Source organism: Atheta coriaria, unplaced genomic scaffold (assembly GCF_025399875.1).
Source record: "Atheta coriaria isolate IRGN ID8LTWV9N9 unplaced genomic scaffold, Caltech_Dcor_3.1 hic_scaffold_5_pilon, whole genome shotgun sequence".
NCBI classification, from domain to species: domain Eukaryota; kingdom Metazoa; phylum Arthropoda; class Insecta; order Coleoptera; family Staphylinidae; genus Dalotia; species Dalotia coriaria.
This window is the reverse complement of record NW_027045447.1, coordinates 11,469,944-11,489,740: the sequence shown is the minus strand read 5'-3', so window position 1 is coordinate 11,489,740 and position 19,797 is coordinate 11,469,944. Positions and strand designations below refer to the sequence as shown.

Sequence of the window (19,797 nt, the reverse complement as noted above, 5' to 3'; positions counted from 1 at the left end):
TCATTTTTATATATACAGATAAATTGGGATTTGATCTAGTGGTTCAGTTTTGATTTGGTTTGGCAATTTGTTGTTTGATTGCATTGGGTGAAATCGATCAAACCGTGAAGGTTGCAATGTAGCTCATTCAAACAATCAACTATCGAATTCATTTCATTTCATGTTTGTGGTTTATCTTAAATAATACATTGGTATTTATACTCGTACTTTAATTGTTTTGTTCTCTCTTGATTTATAAATAATAATAAATTGATGATCATGGTCATGACTTGGATTTTCCATGTAATACTCGTATAGGAAACAATTAAAATATAAGCAATAAGCCGCAGAATGTAAACAGTATTATCTCAACAAGTTATTTTTTATTCCAACAATAAATTAATTGCTTCGAGGCTGTAGGTTATAGTTTCTCAACCTCTTGGCGTCTGGCGATGGCTGGCATTGAACGAATTCAGATGAAACAAACGAGTTCGACATACAATCGCAAGGTTTTTTCTGTTCACGCACAATTTTACGCACAAGTGCAATTTTTATATTTGTTGTAGAAATAAATAAATTTATTTTTTTATTTTTAAATATTTTTTATGTTTAAATTTGTTGGATATATATTTTTTTTTATATATTTTTAGGGTTTTAACGATGTGGGCTTTCATGGCAGTAACGAAATCCCAACACCAAACATTGACGCGTTAGCATACAACGGAGTTATTCTCAATACGCATTACACGCAAGCTCTGTGCACCCCCTCGAGAGCAGCCTTCCTCACTGGCAAATATCCAATCCACCTCGGTGAGTGAGTTTACTGTAATGACACTTTTCACGCCGCAAATCAACAAACCACAAAATTTATTTCGTCCTCCTCTCTTCACTGTCAAACCAAACCAAAAAAAAAACGAATATTTAACTTGAGGAGTGCTCAAACAAATCTGAATTCGGAATAACATCCAGAGTCAAGCACCCGTGTCAAGTACGTGCTTGTAAGTTGTGAGTTTGCACTCGCGTGTAAATTAAAGCTAAATTTTTGCAAGACCCGGCATAATTTTAAATTTGTTAACGCTCCAATTATTCTGGGTACGCGGCGAAGCTGGAACTCAACGAGCTGTTATCGATTCACAAACGAAGGCGGATCTTCATTACCCTCATGTGTGATTGCATCTTTGGGGGATGGTTTAGAGGTGGAAAATTTGCATGCGGTGCAATTCTAATTCCAACCTTTAATGACACTCACAGTCTCGTAGAGATTAATTAAAGAATTTTTTTTATTTCTTTAGGAATGCAACATTTGGTTATTTTGGAACCAGAACCATGGGGTCTACCACTAAATGAAACATTACTTCCACAACGTCTTAAAAACAATGGATATAAAACTCACGCCATTGGGAAATGGCATCTTGGTTTTTATAAAAAAGACTATACACCAACATATAGAGGATTTGACTCTCATTTTGGTTATTGGCAAGGAATGCAAGACTATTACGATCATACAGTACACGCTACAGTAAGTAATAAAACTAAATTCATCAATAAATCAAAATTTATCCAAATTAATATCAATTTTAACCTCAAAAACAATCAAAATAACAATTCAATAGCTAATAATTGAGGTTATGTTGTAGTACACTTCCGAGTTTGGTTATGACATGCGTCGCAACATGTCAGTAGATTGGGAGTCAAGAGGCAAATACTCCACGACACTTTTCACGCAAGAAGCTGTCAAACTCATACACGAACACGACGTGAAAAATCCGATGTTTATGTACCTGGCTCACTTGGCTCCGCACAGCGGAAACGATCATGAGCCTCTGCAAGCCCCAGATGAAGAAATCGCAAAATTTTCTCATATACAAGATCCTGAACGGAGAATTTACGCTGGTAACAAAACCAACTTATTTTAAAAGTGAATTTAAATGTACTGAGATAAATATAAACTTTTAGCGATGATTTCAATGTTGGATCAAAGCATCGGTGAAGTCATCGTCGCCCTGCGCGAGAAACACATGCTGGAGAACTCAATCATTCTTTTTATGTCTGACAACGGGGCAAAATCAGAGGGAATACATGCAAATCATGGTTCTAATTATCCATTACGTGGGGTAAGTTGTTTTATATAAGAATTTTTTAAATTTGTTTTAAAATTTTTGATATTTTTGGATTTCAGCTAAAAAATTCTCCTTGGGAAGGAGGAATGCGATGTGTCTCAGCAATTTGGAGTCCTCTAATCAAAAAACCACAGCGTGTATCCTACGAAATGATGCACATTACCGATTGGTTGCCTACATTCTATTCAGCTGCAGGTAATTGAATTGACTTGGCGTAAATGCTCTTAAAAGCTTAATGCTTCGATTACAATCCAATCAAACCTCCTAATAAGCTTTATGTCTTCCTCCCTGTGGATAATTAGGTCTCAACAAGTCGGAGCTGTCATCGGAAGCAATCGATGGCAAAGACATGTGGGACATGATCTCTGAAGGCGCGCAAAGTCCTCGCACGGATTTCGTTTACAATATCGACGATATTTGGAACTACGCTGCAATTCGCCAAGGTGATTGGAAGTACATCTACCGCACTTCTAATATGATGACTGATCAATGGTACGGCTCCTCAGGAAACCACTCTTATACATACACAGAAAATCAAATCTTATCCTCATCAGCCGGGGTTGCTCTCAACGCGTTAAACACCTATCGTCAAATCGCGGAGGGTCCAATGCACGAACGCAATTATTAAGCGCGCCGACAATTCAAAAATTGCGTAATGATGCGACACTTAAATGCAGGCCGGTGACAGCAAACGATGAACAAACACCGAGTGAAAAATGTGATCCACTGATATCACCCTGTCTGTTTAATATAAAAACTGATCCATGTGAGCGCGTGAATTTGGCCAATGTGCGACCTTTAATGCTGATCAATCTGGAGGCGGCGTTGATGAACGTCCGGCGGACGGTGAGGGCGCCGATTAATGTTCCGAGAGACCCCAAAGCGGATCCGAACAATTGGAATGGAACGTGGACGAATTGGCAGGATTACGATCTTGATGAACGTATAGCTTTCGAGAAGCTGTTAACACCTATTAATATTATATTGATTGTCGCTGGTGTTACCATGGTTCTGCTTGCAATCGCCGTGGTTATTGTGTTTTTAAAAATTAAAAATATACGAAAAACGCAGAGGAATCATAAGAAAGAATATGATATATCCGCGACAGAGGAAGACAGTGTTAATTTAGCTGGAAATAAAATAGATGTCAATAGAGTTTGAATCGATAACTGAGTGAAAATTAATTCCTTAAAATTTGAAACATAATTTTCAAGTGAATTATTGTATAATTGGTCAGATATTAAAATAAATAATATAAAATAAAAACTTTTTAACTTAAAATTCGTTTTTTTTTTAACCTATCTACTAATTTACTCCTAAAAAACTTTATTAAATCGATAATTTTGTTGCTAGGAATTCTGAAAGCTGTTTGTGTACACTTTGACAACAAAATCTCATGATACTACATTGAATTAACGTCATAATTCGAAAATGTCCTCTACGGAAGTGAATACAACTGTTTCTGACCCATTTGAAAAATACTATTATGCCATATCAGTCGGTGGTGAAGAAGAGGGTGAAGATTTGCATGATTATTATGGTTATGAAGGTCCTATTAAATATCGCACCGAAGATTTCATCTCTCGGCCTTATTGTAGTCATGGGTCTGATATAGAAGAGAACATTTTGGAATTTGAGTAATCTTTCAAAGTATTTTTGTTATTTTTTACTAAATTTTGATTATTTAGTTTTTCATATGGATATGACTGTAAGAAACCTTACAACCTGGTTGTTATCGATGAACACACTATAATCTTTGCTTCTGGTAATCTGATACATTTTTTTGATGTAACCACTGTGGAAATGTGGTACAGAAGAAGTGCCAAAGGAGGTGGCATTGGTCATATTACAGTAAGTTATATCTCGTGTTTTGCATGGTTTTAAATTGTTTTGTTTACAGAATAATCCAGCATTTCCCCATTTTGCTGTTGGTGAAAATGGAAAAATCCACTCATTATTATCTACGAGTGGCCGGCATTAGAAATCGTCTGTGTCCTCAAAGGAGGTACAGGCACTTCAAAGTTATACACCCACCTGAATTACAGTCCCAATGGCGACCTCCTTGTTTCCCAGGGAGGAGAACCTGATTATATGATAACAGTTTGGAATTGGTCCAAAGCAGTTATTCTTTTACGTACTCGCTCTTACATGAACGATGTGTTGAGAGTTATGTTCTCTCCATACGTCCCTGGACACCTAACCTCTTCAGGTAACCAATAAATTATAATAAAATAATATAAAACTAAATTTGTTCATTTATGGGGATATTTAAAGGAGTTGCACACATAAAATTCTGGAAAATAGCAAATACATTCACAGGACTCAAACTTCAAGGGAATCTAGGCCGTTTTGGCAAAACTGAATACTCAGACATTGTCGGCATCTTCCCAATGGCCGACGAGAAAGTCATCTCAGGTTGTCACTGGGGTAACATCCTCGTATGGGAAGAGGGTTTGATCAAACTTGAAGTCTGTCGTAAAAACCGTAAACGTTGTCACGATGATGCAATTGTCCAGTTCAACTACCATCATGGTGAATTATGGACAGTGTCCCTTGACGGACATGTAAAAATGTGGTTCTATGATACAATAGATCAAGCAGATCCTCCAGATGAAGACCGTTTTTGTCTCATGGAACCCACATATGATTTTCATACTCCTGGTGCTCGTTTCATGTGTATTGCAAAACAATATCAAGATCCAGAAAACACCTACTATTTCGCACAGGATGCCAAAGGCGCCATCTGGAGAATAGATCTTAACATCGAAGAGGAAGCTGCACCAAGTGAGCGTCTACTTAAAAGCCACGCAGGTATTACCAAGGGATTAGCAGTGTGTCCTTGGGGACCGTATTTTACAACCATCGGAATAGGTGGATGGGTACATTTATACAACTACCTCACCAGGAAGTTACTCACGATAATACTGTTCCCGGCACCAGGATCACAAATCCTCTGGATGCCCATGGAATTTGATCGTTCGGGGGAAGTCGTCCTAGCTTGTTTTGGTGATGGTACTGTCAGAGTGGGAGTATGGAAAATCGAAGAACGGCCGCCCGCTAGTTACAAAATAAGCATTATACAAATTTTGAAACTGCACAATAAAAATATTACTACAATGTCACTAAACAAGACCGGGAAATTATTGGTTACAGGAGCTGAGGATTATACAATATTTGTGCTTTTGGTTTTGTATGAACCTATGAAGTACCCGAGGCTGGTGCCAATTGGATTTATACCAATCCAAGACAGTCCTACGTGTTTCACATGGCATAATGATGAACCAAATACTGTTATTGTTGGTTGTACACATGGGCAGATCTATTCAATGGAACTACCCACATTACCTGAACCCTACACAAAAACTAGTTTTGAGTTGGTTACGATGCCAATTTCACAAAGGTTTCACTCGTATAAATCTCAAATATATCGGGATATTCATATCAAGAATATCAAAGCAAAAAAGCAAGCAAAACGCGAGAAAAAGATGGAAAACCTTATCAAAATACGTAATGATAACCCTGGTCTAGATATAGACGAAGAACTATTCCTACAAGACTCAGAATCTGAGGAAGTACTTCCGGAATTATACATTCCAGAAGAACCAAATAAAATCTATTGGATTCAACATACCGTTGATAATACGCTTTGGGTTTCAATGGCTGGTTATGATGCAGGGTTCATATACGAATATAAACTGGGTCAGAGTGATCCAGTCCCATTTCGATTCATGAGTATTCCCGGCGCGGAAAACACAGACGTAGCTAATTATGTTTACAGTCATAATAAAGAATACCTACTATTTGCAATGATTGATGGGTCTATAAGAATAAACCGTATAAACCCAAATGATTGGCATGATCTTACCAATTATTGGTCCCTGGCGATGCATGACAACTACAATGGATATATTCCCGGATTTAGTTTCTCCTATGATAATGAATACTTCCTCACTTCGGGGAATGATGGCAATGTATTTGTGTTTAAATTCAATACCGATGAACCTAAACCAAAGATTAATATTCCTCAACGTATCATACCGGATTTGTCAACGTATAAATTGTTTGATAATGTGAATTGTAATACCATGCCCAGTTTGGAAGAGACCATTGTTAACATGGAAGCTGATAGATTAAACAAAGTTGCAAAAGAGAATAAACTCGGTGAGATCTGTGAAACATTTTGTAAATTATGTTTAAATCATGTTTTTTATTACTTTGGTAGCTTACCAAGCAAAAATTGTGACACTTCGCGAACGCTACGAAGAAGTCCTTAAATCCAACGAAGCATTACCACCATCTCAGAAGTTAACCATTGAAGAACTCATGGTAGATCAACGCGTTGAAGATGATTTGGAACAAACGCTCGCAAATGAAGAAGCATTGGTGAGAAAAAAGTTTGAATTCAATATGGAGAAGTCACGTGTACGCTTGGAGAAACTCCGACATCATTTTATCGACTCAATGGATGTGTATCCCATTCGGGTGTATAGTATAAGAACAAATGAATCAATCAGAATTATTAAACAACATTGTTTGGGTGCTGATTTTCAAGAAATATTAGATACGGTAGATAGGAAAATGGCGGAAGAGGATTTAAAAAGCAGGTAGTACTCAATTTGATCTCAACATGTTATAAAATAATTGTTGATTGATATTTAACACACTTGCGTTGGAAAGTACAAAGGGTAATACACACACCCATCGTGAGTATGTAAAAAAAATCATGAATTTCTCCTAAAACAAACAAAAAATTTAAATATTAAAATGAATTCTAGGCAAACTTCACGTGCAACTGCCGTACCCATACGTGCGCAGACTCCTCCCAGGATGGAAAATAAATTAGAATACTTTCTGATTGGTTTATCGCCGGATATAATCGAAAACAAACTCGGTCCACCAATCAATCGAATTCTGCGTAAATACCGTGCCAGAAAAGAGTGGAAAGACAACCGCAAAAGAGAGGTCAGTGTTTCCAGTTAAATTTGTTTAATTAATGCGTAGAAATGTGTAGAAAATGTGGGGGGTTTTATTGTTAAGAATTACATATACATATCATCAAATCCCGGCGGTGGCATTTCGTCATTATCTGGTCTCGGGCGCCTTCTAGGCGGTAAACCATCAACATCAGGTGGCCTGAATGGATCAAACCTTGCACCAGGTGGAATACTACCATGAGGAACCCCTCCACCTCCCCTAGGCTGATCAAAACGCCCTGGTGGCTGAAATAACATTCCTCCACCACCACCCAGCGGACCTATTGGGTTAAAACTGCCTCCGGGTCCAAACCGTGGTCCACCTATACCTGCCAATGGATCCAGGTCATCACTACCAAGCCCACCTCCAAATCTACCAGGGCCAAGTCCAAGGTTACCAGGTAGACTCCTGGCAGGTTCTGGTGGATCAATAAATCTTGTAGCAGATCCTGTTCTCTGGGCCTCCTGTGGTGCTGTCTGACTGCCACTATCTTTGCTCTTACTGCTGATGATTACCTTATCAATCAGTTGCTCTTTAATTTGTTTGACAACTTCTTTGTTGTTGGGAATCATGTCATCAATGCTTCCGGTTCTCCTTAGAACAGTCCTACTGTTTAATTGTATCATAGATGTGGTTCTTTCATCTACTCTAATGAGATTTATCATGATGCCATCATCTAAGCTAGTACCTTGAAGGAGATACAACCTGCCTTGATAGACATATCGAAGTTGATGATCTACCCAACCTGCAGGCAAAGCTTCTGACTTGGGTTCATTACCATCCATGTTCTTGGAGTCTCCAATGCCAATGCATTCAAAGCCATTTGATATCAAGACATAATGTGCAAGGCATATTAAGACATCCTGGTTTGATTTGATGTCTTGTGTGACACTGTTGTAGAGAAGATTCCATCCAAAGAAGCTATTGGTAGACATTTTGAATAAATCTGGTCTGTTCTCTGCCTGGTCTTCACACCCCTACAAGCTGTTGATTTAATGCAATTAACTCTGATGAATGATAAAACAAAGCGATGAAAATTTTACTTTGTCACTGTACATGAATTTAGCGGTTATGTTTTGATTTAAATGCGCAACCGGCATAATATTAGAGTAGGGATAATGTAGAAACAGAATCGTATCAGGATTTAATTCTATGTTTAATTGATTTTATTTAGTGGGACATTTATAATGCCCTTATGCCTACCGAAACTACTGGAGATGAAGACGAAGAGACCATTCAGGAAGCGGAAGAGATGATTGGAGATTTCAAACTTAAATCAGCTCCTGATTATAAAGTTCATAAACTGCATCGCGAAACAACATTTAAAAAGTACAAACAATTACTTTTGGTCCGAGAAAAAGTAAGTTTTTGCTTTGTTTTTATATACAATTAATAATACTTTAAACATAAACATTATTTCAGTCTTATAACTTAGTTCATGGCGCAAATCTAAAAATCTACGATTTAAGAGATCAAAAACGGACATTACATGATGTATTAATACGTTATGATGAAAGATTGAAAGCTGTACAAGAGGAATTACTTCCTGGTGACCATTATGAACGACCAGCCATTTTTGAAATCGATGAAGAAGAGTACCCGGAAAAATATTTGGAAATACATGTTTCAACAATCAGCAACAAGCCTAAAGAGGAAGAAGTCAAAAGTAAACCACTAAAGGTATTTTATTACCATTTTCAGTACTGTATTAATACATATTCAATATTTAAACGTTAATAAAGTTATCAGATGATCAACTTCAACGCTCGATTCTTCTTGAAGCAACGGTTGATCCAGAAGAAAATGATATTGTTAGCGATTGGGAGGATCATTTCCGCCAAATTCGATATCGAGTGAAACGCTACGAACAGAATCGCATTATTCGCTGCATGGTCACCGCCATTGATCATTTCGATATGATCCACAGTCGTATCAGACATGAAATAATGAATGTGCGTGTGGAAGCAAATATTATGCATTTACACTTGTTGCTTTTGCACCAGGAACTTCTCATCTTGAAAGATTGTGAAGAGAAAGAAAATCAACTTTCCGACAATGTCAATTCAAAACGTACAGAATTATTAGATATTCAAGACGAGAATATACATCTTGTTGCCGCCATTGACAATTTAAAGAAAGAAATGGATCAATTAACAGAACAAGAGAAGGAAATCAACAAGACATTTTACTCTACAGTGTCCGATAATAAATTTTTCGACTTTTTCAAGAGAATATTTAAGAAGAAATACAAACCTCCGAAAATTGCAGGACCTAATGACGATTCGGATACTTCATCGTCTTCGTCAAGTTCCGATGAAAGTGAAGAAGAAGACGCTGCTAGCATTGACTCCAAAGACTTTGGAATAGTACGATTAGATGAAAATGTATGTCCAAAGGGTTGTGATCGTACCTTTTATGATTTGACATTTCAACTGCGCAATCAACGCCATGAAATTGAACAACAATATCGGAACTGCACCATTGAAACCGATGCAAAGATGAAAAGCAAAGAAATTCTTGCCAAACGAATGCGTATTATTGATTCAGAATTAAAAGTGCGCAGAGATGAATTAGAATTATTTCAACGGGAAAAACAACAGAAACTCAATCAGATTATATGCACGGTTATTTTGAAACTTAATCAATTGAAACATATTAAACCAGAAGGTGGCTTAAACAACATCAAAAACACGCTAGTTTTCTCTCAGAGAACTTTATCAGCGTTGTATCAACGTGTTGGTGTGCTTGAAAAAGAGCGCCAGGAACAAACCGATAAACATATCCTGAGTTTATTACATTTGAAACGAATGGAATCTGATTTCGATGTGATGGATTTAACAATGAAGAAACTGAAAACGCGAATCATACGCGAAATGAATACTAAATTCGGCAGTGTAGTGGACATCAAAGAACTTGAAGAATATCTACTCAAGCGGATGATATTTGATCTGAGACTGTCACTATCCGATGTTAAGGGCATGTTTAATGCACAGATGAATCATTTGTATGAAGTGTTCAAAGGTCATCAAAAAGCGATGATGAAATGGTTGAAGCTGAACACCGCTTCGCAGGATTTGTTGTGTATGCTGAGGGTGGAAAAAGACGACTTGAGTAAAGTATACGACCATCAACAGAAGGTCCTAGCTGGTATAGATCATTTATTTGAACAAGCAAATAAAGTCAAGGTTGAATTGATGAAGTTGGATAAGATAATCAAGTCACAGAATGAGGATATTGAAGTTAGTAATATATTATGAAATAATTAATCTTAGTGTAAAACTTTTAATTGTTTACAGCTGTTGAGACGAGAAATCAAAACGTACAAGACAAAGGGTTTGGTGTTGCAAGTTCCGAAAAGTCGAACACCAAGCACCGTATCTGACGAGGAAGTTTATGAAGAGCAGAGTTTCGTTTCAGAATGGGAAGAGATCGATGATTACATGTACACAGAGAACTACGCAAAAGAATATTGGGCCAATAGACAAATTCAAGAAGCGTTAGTATTGGTTTATCACGTTAAGTTTAAAATATAACTAAAAATATTTATATGTAGACGTAAAACAAGACAGGAAGTTATCTATGGCATCATGGATGACCTCTTCAAAAACATTAATCTACAACTAAGACACAATAAAGTCGTATCACTTCTTAAAAGTGTGATATCCGCCGTGATGAACAAATGTGATGTGGCTGAGATTATCAATGATATACTTAAAGGCATTCCAAACTCTGACGGGTTGACAGATGAGCAAAACTCTTTGATTGAACTCACCGCAGAGAAATTATACACAGTCGATGAATTTGTGAGTGGTAAAAACATTTATATTTCTATGTAAATTATGTTTATGCTTCTTTTAGAATGAAAGCTTTGAAGGGGAAGAAGAAACTGAAGAACAGCGTATTATACGAGGTCGAATGACAGAACAAATTCATGAAATCGCCAATAGTGTGCTCAGTGTTCATTCTCAAGATGAACCCATACAGATGATCACTAAACTCGTCGAAAAAATACTTGATAATGTGCCATTGCATTACGTCTTGGAAGACCAAAATATGGACGCGGTTTCAGACAAAGTGGCCGCCTCTGTACCAGAAGTAAGATTGGTGGACAAAGGAAGCTTGGATAATATAAAAATGAACTCATTAGAGGCAAGCATATTGATGGAAGAGTTTCTAGATCGTGTGGTTCAGAAAGCGCAGGAAAACTTGGACCAAGAACTTGGCAAGAATGAAGGGGATTAAGTTAGACGATTTGTTTTATATTATATCCGCACATATGACACTTATACTTTTAAAATTTAAATTGAATAATATACTTTGTTCTACAGACTTGTTCCACGTTGCGAAACACTTTCATTGCATTAGCTTGTCTTGGAATTACATAGAAATAATATCGACCATTTATTGTCTGCCATGAAATCAAAATTATAAGCTGCTCCATTGCATGGAAAAACACGCCCACAAGAGAATTGATTTGTTTCAACTAATTTTAGCCGTATTTAATATTGAAGAATACCAAACGAAAGAATAGCCGTCCAAAAACTTTTACTTGTGTTCAAGAGAATGTCCAATTGAATTACCCTGAAGTTCCTTTTTCCAACATTATTCCCATTTTTTGCATGACGTTGATGAACAATTCGTGAATTGTTCCTGCGCAATCAAAGGTAAGCAACTTATATGTGCTAGAATTATATTGTGTACTGCTTTCTGCGTTCTTCTGATAGAAGACTACGATTTGATAGTATTTGCTTTCTTTCAATGTGTCCCGCCACATACTGTCACTAAACTATATTTAATGAACACGTGTAAGTGAGAATGTTCAAAGTATTACCTTCGTTTAAAGTCGAACCAGCCTCGAATTCAGCGGCATCATCTCTAGGACCGTTATTATAAACTGTTTTTTTTTTTTCATTGTTCGAGATGGCACAACATAGCACAAACTACGCATCAGTCTTAACATATACAGGGCGTTGTGTTTCGAATTCTTATCAAGAATGGAAATAGCGCAAAGACTACATGTCTCCACAACCTTCGTAACTTAAGACTATTAAACGTAATCCTTTTAAATTTCGAACACAAAACTTAAATAAATACAATACAAGTGAGTGTCAATGTTCACGGTTGAATATCCTTATGCATTAATATCACTTAAACGGGAGTCGAGCATACACCGCGGAGAAACAGAGAGCTGTTTTACGTTATCAGACGCGGCGTGTGCAGCCCGCTCGTCTGATGGTCCAACTCAGGGTCGTGTGAAGTGCCAGGTGCTCCCCAATCGTACAAACCTTGCGAATTTGCAAGGCGGTGCGTGAGGCGATGGGCAATCGAGAATCCGCCACTGCCTTCAAGCTGGGTGAGTACGATAATTACCTGTCGATGTAACGGTGGCACAGAATCGACGGTTTTGAGCGTGCCCCGAGTCGAAACAACGTTGTAACTCTCCTGGCAGTCACACTTGACGTGGATCCATTTATTCTCATGGCGGTTTTCAACCATTACAACCAACCCTGCCCAGCCTTTGGTAAGATAATAAGCGGTCATACCCTCGCGACCCTCGTGACGCTGCCCACGTGCCAGCGTCAGTGAGATGATTGAGTCAGCGAGTATATGTTGTGGAGGTATCATTTGTTCGGTAAGGACCTTCTTGGAGGAATGAATCGCCAGAACGTATCTGTGATATAGAGAAATAGTGATTTGTTATTATAAATATAATTTTAATTACCTAGGATATGCTTCGGCATCTTCTAAGCCAGTGTGCCAATGATTGAACGCCAATGGCACTACGATATATTCGGCGGGTTCGAGCATTTTGTTACAACCAACAAAACCCCTGACTTGCCGTTTACTGTGCTCTACAAGCGCACCAATATTCGGCGGTGAAGCATTGCGAGCTTTAAACAGCACTACACAAAGATCCAATTGGGATCTTTGACATCCTTATTCTCCGGGGGATTGTAATACAAACTCGTCGGTGCTGGCGGAAACGTATCATCTATATAACTCTGTTTTTTCAACTTACAATACCGCACAATGTAGTTCCAATGTTTATTCGCCAGTTCTTCAGCTGTCAAACGCTGAGGTTGTTCGGGAGGTTCCCTTGGATCAGGCCGCATGTTCAGACACATATCGCAATACACTTGCGACTTGGTATTTTCAAACGTGCAGATCAAACATTCCCAAGGTTTCATCAAAGGTAATATTATTGAATTACTCGTTGAAGCATCTAAATCAAAATACACATATAGAAAAATTAAAAACATGAAATAGAGTTGTGTATACTTTGTTCCCTATCGGATTCCAGATTAATCCTTGCTTTGTTTTTCGTTTTTGTGCATAATTCACCTTGGCATAAACAGCCCGTGAGCTATTACCGGCATGATGATGTTTGCGTGAATGATGTCGAGGTGATGGACTCCGCGAACCTGAAGTAGGCGCTGGGAGAGCTAAAGTTGAAGGCTTTTCAGTCTTGCACACTTTACACACAAGTGTCCCGATCTGATTCTTGAGTGTGCACTTCCCGCAGGTCCAGAATTCGCCTTTACGCAGTGTCATATCGTGCGACAGCGAGAGCGACTTCAGTTTCGAACCAAAGCAAACCACACACGTGAGAGACTTGCCCGAATTCACCAGCGTGCATTTTTGCACGTCCATTTACCATCATCGGGGAAGTCTTCACCCGGTAGCGTTTGGAAGTCGTCTTCAAGACCCTGATCCAACGTTGCTATAGGTACTTGAGATGTTGTTTCGTTCCATTTGAAAGGACTAAGAATATAGAGTTATTAATATAGATTCTAATTTTATAATTATTCGAAAACAAACATTGCTAATGAACTTGAAGGGGTGTTGATATCCTCTGTGACAGTAATGGTGCATGGTTGACTTCGAAGACAATTGCACACCTCACAGCGATCCACAATGAGCGAATTGTAAGCGAAGGAACATTGCGCACAGGTCCATCGCCTCTCCTTGGGACTCCAACTACTAGGTGGGCTATTCTTGAGGGCTTCCAGTCTGTAAGGTTAAAATAATTAATAACGCATCAATGGTAATAAAGCGTGATAAGCCAGTACATTGCCTCGTGCTTGTTGGGATCGAAATATTTCGTTTTGCCGTGCGCGGCGGCGGCGTCGACCACGCTCTGGTTTTCGTACAGGTGGCCCTTATCGCCGCCGTCCGGATCGGTGATGCCGATGTAAGTGTACACGGCGTCGGCCATCGCGCCCTCACAACCGCTAATATCACTCGTCGAACGATTCAGACTGCCGTATCTTAAATTAGCAATGGAAAACGTCAGAAACTGGGCGATAATGCGTCTAACTTCCGTTCTAGAATCACACCGGAATCGTTTTCGGTTAAACCCACTGCTTGATAACACAAGAATCACACGAATGGTGCACGATGCAAAACTTGCTGATGCGATGCGTTGTGTTATTGTGAGCAGTGTGTGTAAACACAAAACGAATTTCCAAGTGTTGATTCAATGCAAAAGAAAAACATTGCGCGTGGATGCCAAGATGTTGTTGATTGTTAAAGATTTTTTAATGCCCGATTTGTGTATTTGCCAAACACAACATGTACAAAATGACTGCTGGGACATGTGTATGGGACATACCTGTTTGTAATACTGCTAATTGTATTCTGTGCCTGGATGTCCGTCATCGATGTGCTCGACTTCGGAAACGATTGTTGCAGAATGTCAGCGCCTAACGAGCGACGATTGAGATTCGGCGTGTTCAGATTCTGTGTCTGCGGCAGTTCGGAGAATGATCTCCTGTACATCGGTTTTTCGTGCGCATATGACTGACTCGGTTGCCTCAGCGCATCATTATCGGACCAGTTATCAACCTAACACACAATTGATCTATTGTACTGAAGTACATATTTTTTATTTCGGGAGATAAACATTAAGCTATCATTACCTTAATTATCACACTACGACTGATATTGCTATTATTATCAGGCGAGAAAGGAGATTCACAAGCCTCACAAATAATGGATTCAGGATTGTTTAACAGGGTGCATCGCCTGCAAGTCCAGGTAGCCATTGGACCACTTTTAACTCGCCACGGGTACTGATTGTGCTTCTCCTTGGAGTAGTTGATCCCACTTGCGGTCGTGCGTACGTTCTGCCGCATTTCCAACCCTCCGAATCCACTGCCTTCCCCGCCACCAATAGAACAGCTATAGCTTTTAATCTTTGAGATTCCAAGAAGTCGAGAGCGAGCATCGGAGGCGGGTTGGCTCTGGCAGTGGCAGACCACCTTCAGATCGTAGGATTGGTACAGCTGCGGAGGCTGCTCGACGGGGGGCAGCGTGAGCGCGGCGCAAACTTTGCACACGCCGCTCATCGTGGCCATACGCCGATCACACGCAACGCATGTCTTACACGCGGACCGCGCGATGAGTCCGCAGGATGTGCACGCGCCGACGACGGTGAGATCCGGCGCACTTGATGAGCGACCAACGTTTCCGACGCTTCTCACCGAATCCGAGCGGGAGTTACCACTGAAACAAAAATAATTGAGATTAAAATAGAATCGTAGTCAGCGTGTGCACACAACGAAATGCAAGTTTTTAACGCACACTCTACTTGAGTAGATCATAAACAAATTATTTTTTGATTTTTGGCCCACTTTCAATATTTACTTGTTCATTGTACGCGGGAACGTTCTCGAATACCTCAAACAAATATAATAAATTATCCCTTTCGGGCTACTGCGAGCGAAAGTGCCGTGCTAGTGGTTGTTGTGCAATGCCCACACCAGTGACAATAATTTGTCGCTGGACGAACGATGGCGTGTCACTGAGGAACGCGATTCCACGTTTACACCCCTACAATGCGACTGTTGAAAAAAATATCGTATCGATTTATCATTTGACTGGAATGGACATGGACTACGAATGGAAATAGATAATCGCCATTCATGTTAATAACGCGAACGGAAAAAATTGTCCACCCCCGTTATGACGGGGACAACATTGACCCATATTAAATATTCAGTCAAAAACTTTCACGGGCCTGAACAATAAATAATTACAATGGAATTTATGTTTTATTTAAAAAGAATGACTATGACAAGTCCCATTGGGGTAAGAAGTTTCGAACATGAACTTTAGTGTTAGATTAATATGTATAGATAAAATTCAATGTTGCATTCATTACACGTGACTTCGACATGATTGGTAAGCGATGATAATGAAAGGGTAGTTTTTTTATAGAATAGTGGTTATATTTATATTAATGTTACTCTTTTTTTTTGCTCATGACCACGAATAAAGTGAACGCGGTTAACGTCATCACCGTAATGATTACAACAAATGCTGCACTATCTTCAATTTGTTTTAATCCGATATTTATCTTATCATTTTTGCCTTTTGTGGATAAATAAAACCAGAGGAATCCAGGTGTTATTGTCATAAGGAAAAAATCAATCATAATCATATGATGTGATAGTTTATAACAAAAAACTCGATAAGTAAAGTTTAGATTAGTTTTGTAGCCTTGAACCTTGCATTAATGACCATAAGGGAGTTTTGTAGTACACCTACACCTAATTGAGGACAAATTTTAAAAGCGATATATTTAATGAGGGAACTTAAAGCCATTAAAATGTTTTTGTTTCGAAAGGAAAACAAGGAAAAATAAATAATAGATATTATGCTTCCGTTCTACAATTTACGTCAAAATGCATCTTTGTTTTCATATTTCTTTGATATAATCCCTACTAATATTATAAATGCGAAAGTCTGGATGTTTGTTACACTTTGACGCAAAAACTACTTAACCGATCATCGTGAAAATTTGTACACATATTCTTAGTGGTCCACGAATGGTTATAGGCTACTTTTTAATTAATAAAAAAAATTATTTTTTAAATAAAATAAAGAAATTGTTTAGCCAATAATACCTCTGCATCTGGCTATTTGACTACTTTAACGCCATCTAGCATTCCAGCAATGAAGCTCAAACCTAAGTACTATAGTACCATCACACTGTATTATCACACTGTATTACCGACAGCTACGTCAACATCAAATCCAATTGACTACACTATGGAGACTGTACACTATACTTCCATAGACTATACTTTCAGCCATTTTAAACTTCCCGCCATTCAACTTCATTGTTACTTCTTCTGTGACTACAGACGCGTACGGAAGCAACTTCATTATTTTAGATATTCGCGAGCGAAGCCAAGGGTTAAAGCTAGTATACAATATTACTGTAAACATAAAAACATACATAAAATAAATTTAATACAGACGTACGTATTAAAAGAAACACTATTTGTTGTAATTATTTTCGTGAAATTTGATATTACAACTTTATCCTCCATGTTTTTTCGTCATTTTTTTTGATTGGAATAGAACATATGTCTGTATGATTGGAGTCAACCCCGCAATGAAAGCGCAAGTGTACGTTCAGTATTCATGAGTTTTTAAATAATTAAAGATGCGTGGCGACGTCAACTTGTCGGGGTGTCTAATAAATTGATTCATCGCGCTCGACCGCACAAAAAGACAGTCTGCCAACGAAATAATTCATAAGTATAGTTAAGTTTATCTAATATACACGTTACCTCTCAAAATTAAGTTGAACTATTAAAGAATAATGGAATAAATAAATTCATTACAGATAATAATTTCGACAAAACAAACAATTTATTAATATTTCTAGGACAAAAACTAGTACGTATGTATCTATGTACCTTCATAAGTATATAATTATGTACATGAAATTAAGAGCAACAAATTTATGGTAATAAATCAAATAAAAAAATCAAATAAAAATAATTTTGAACAATTTATGGCTGAAATTTGAGAACACACTACAACAAAAAACAGTTAAAGTTAAGTAAACACTTACTGTACGCTATACCCTCACAATATCGCCAAAACGATATTTTTACTAAACCATTGCAAGTCAATGCAAGTATTTGTCAAGCCTGATGTGGATACTTGCATTGACTTGCAATGGTTTAGTAAAAATATCGTTTTGGCGATATTGTGAGGGTATAGCGTACAGTAAGTGTTTACTTAACTTTACTCAGCTTATACTCACCCTCTCGTACTACCTACCATTGTATTTCAAAAAACAGTTAATTTTACGAATCATATTTGTACCTTTTTCGGTAGGGTTGGTAACATGATAGGTATGCAAACAAACAAAGAGTAACAATGACACGGCGGTCCCCCGAACACAGCGTACAGCTGTGACAATATTATTGATTCGTCCAATTGAAGGACATGCTAAAAGGTGCCGATGTTATGACGCTTGATATCATCATTGCTCCACTGCTCTAGAAATGTTGCAGGAACCAGTCTCGAGCAGGTAGCAATGTTGCGTGTCTGCATCATCCCCAGACACTTCGGGACCCGTTGTTGGATTATTGTAGATTACATACCTTTGCGTTTCTTTTGTTCGTAGATGCTGCTGTGGTGGTTGGGACTTTATACGTCTAATCACAGTGCAGCGTGCGGCTTCCTCGTCGTCGTCGTCGTCGGGTGACTTCTTGCGCTGGCGACGACAGCCGCACCGATGGCAGACGGCCGACTCGGTCGGATTGATTAGCTTGCACTCCGCACACTGCCACTGAAGCACCGAGGCGATGGAACCCATGATCGCATCGTACTACACATACACGTACTCATCTTCAGCGACGAAGAGAACTCGACGCACGATTATCGAGGAGCGCGAACGCCGCGGCTAAACAGCTGATGCCCCACCAGCCGCTGACCGAAGACGCTACTGTGCGCTACTTATTTTTCAAAACATTCGCCATATTGACGCGCGATTCCTGCTGGCGCATGCGCGGAACAACGGAGACACAGATTGTTTCCCTACCACCGATCGAAACGCTGAAGCAGAAGCAGGGCACTGCAACCTATACATTTATAACTTGTTACACCAAAGAACAATAATCAAAACACGATTCCTGATTATGTACTAGTTACAGGGAGAGTTCTGGGAAGTTGATTCATGCAACAATACTAAAAAGATTGAGGTAATCATATTTTAATTTAGCTTTCAGCAGGAAATCGTATTCTCTGATCTACACATAAAAACACTCCATTAATTCATGTGCACACAGCAAAAGCGAAACACTTACAACCGAAATGTAATTTTGCAATTAAACAAAACATGAACAGTTAACCAAAAATTGAATCACACATCCAATAAAACATTAAAAGGTAATTAATAGTTGATACAATTTATATTTTTGTAATTTGTATTTCTGTGATAAAATTCGGTTTTATTTTTGTGTAAAATGTTTCGCCGTGGGCACGTTTTGAAAATGTCATATCAAAACGTACCTTTTTCAAAATTTGAGTTGGTAACACTGTGCAACGCCACAGAATGAGTACGTTGGTCGTAAGTAGTGCGTCGCTCGTCGTTTTATTCATATTTTCGTGTACTGGTAATATAAACAACGCTGTTTGTACTTAGTTTGCGGTTAAACTAAAGTTTTGTACCGTGATTTATCCATTTTATATATTCACTATCTCAAAATAGGTGTTATTGTCAAGATTTCGGGAAACAAACATTGTGCACACACACTTTAGACTTTATCTTCGCCGGTTTTGAAAATGTAGTATCATCATTCGAATGCGGTAAGTCAAATTTATTTTTTCATGGCTTCATTTAATCGTCAACTACCTGTCAATGGATTATCTGAATATTAGAGATCCTTGTTTGAGTATTAATACCAGACATTTAAATGCT

At 38.4% G+C, this 19,797-nt stretch overlaps 4 protein-coding genes across 4 annotated transcripts; 2 read left to right on the top strand and 2 right to left on the bottom strand.

Moving 5' to 3' along the window:
- The first annotated feature begins 416 nt into the window (after positions 1-416).
- On the top strand, positions 417-3,380 carry LOC135791505 (arylsulfatase B-like). The gene is given in 8 exon segments (XM_065301897.1): positions 417-488; positions 630-789; positions 1,272-1,498; positions 1,617-1,872; positions 1,936-2,093; positions 2,159-2,294; positions 2,402-2,713; positions 2,716-3,380. Coding segments are annotated over 8 exon segments (1,851 nt in total). The 5' UTR covers positions 417-431; the 3' UTR covers positions 3,261-3,380.
- A 113-nt stretch (positions 3,381-3,493) lies between these two features.
- LOC135791504 (cilia- and flagella-associated protein 44) lies at positions 3,494-11,402 on the top strand. Its single transcript, XM_065301896.1, is given in 13 exon segments — positions 3,494-3,736; positions 3,788-3,950; positions 4,000-4,042; positions 4,045-4,308; positions 4,374-6,260; positions 6,322-6,703; positions 6,875-7,061; positions 8,248-8,433; positions 8,496-8,753; positions 8,816-10,312; positions 10,370-10,569; positions 10,627-10,876; positions 10,932-11,402. Coding segments are annotated over 13 exon segments (5,907 nt in total). The 5' UTR covers positions 3,494-3,530; the 3' UTR covers positions 11,316-11,402.
- On the bottom strand, positions 7,104-8,190 carry PI31 (Proteasome inhibitor 31 kDa). The gene is made up of 2 exons (XM_065301898.1): positions 8,117-8,190; positions 7,104-8,057 (listed from the first exon to the last, which is right to left on the bottom strand). The coding sequence occupies exon 2, from the start codon at positions 8,006-8,008 to the stop codon at positions 7,139-7,141; it is 870 nt and encodes a 289-aa protein (XP_065157970.1). The 5' UTR covers positions 8,009-8,057; positions 8,117-8,190; the 3' UTR covers positions 7,104-7,138.
- LOC135791507 (calpain-D-like) lies at positions 11,312-18,863 on the bottom strand. Its single transcript, XM_065301899.1, is given in 11 exon segments — positions 11,312-12,744; positions 12,796-13,002; positions 13,005-13,296; positions 13,353-13,397; positions 13,400-13,714; positions 13,717-13,835; positions 13,893-14,084; positions 14,144-14,341; positions 14,686-14,918; positions 14,993-15,578; positions 18,479-18,863. Coding segments are annotated over 11 exon segments (2,880 nt in total). The 5' UTR covers positions 18,694-18,863; the 3' UTR covers positions 11,312-12,266.
- Between the last annotated feature and the right edge of the window lie 934 nt (positions 18,864-19,797).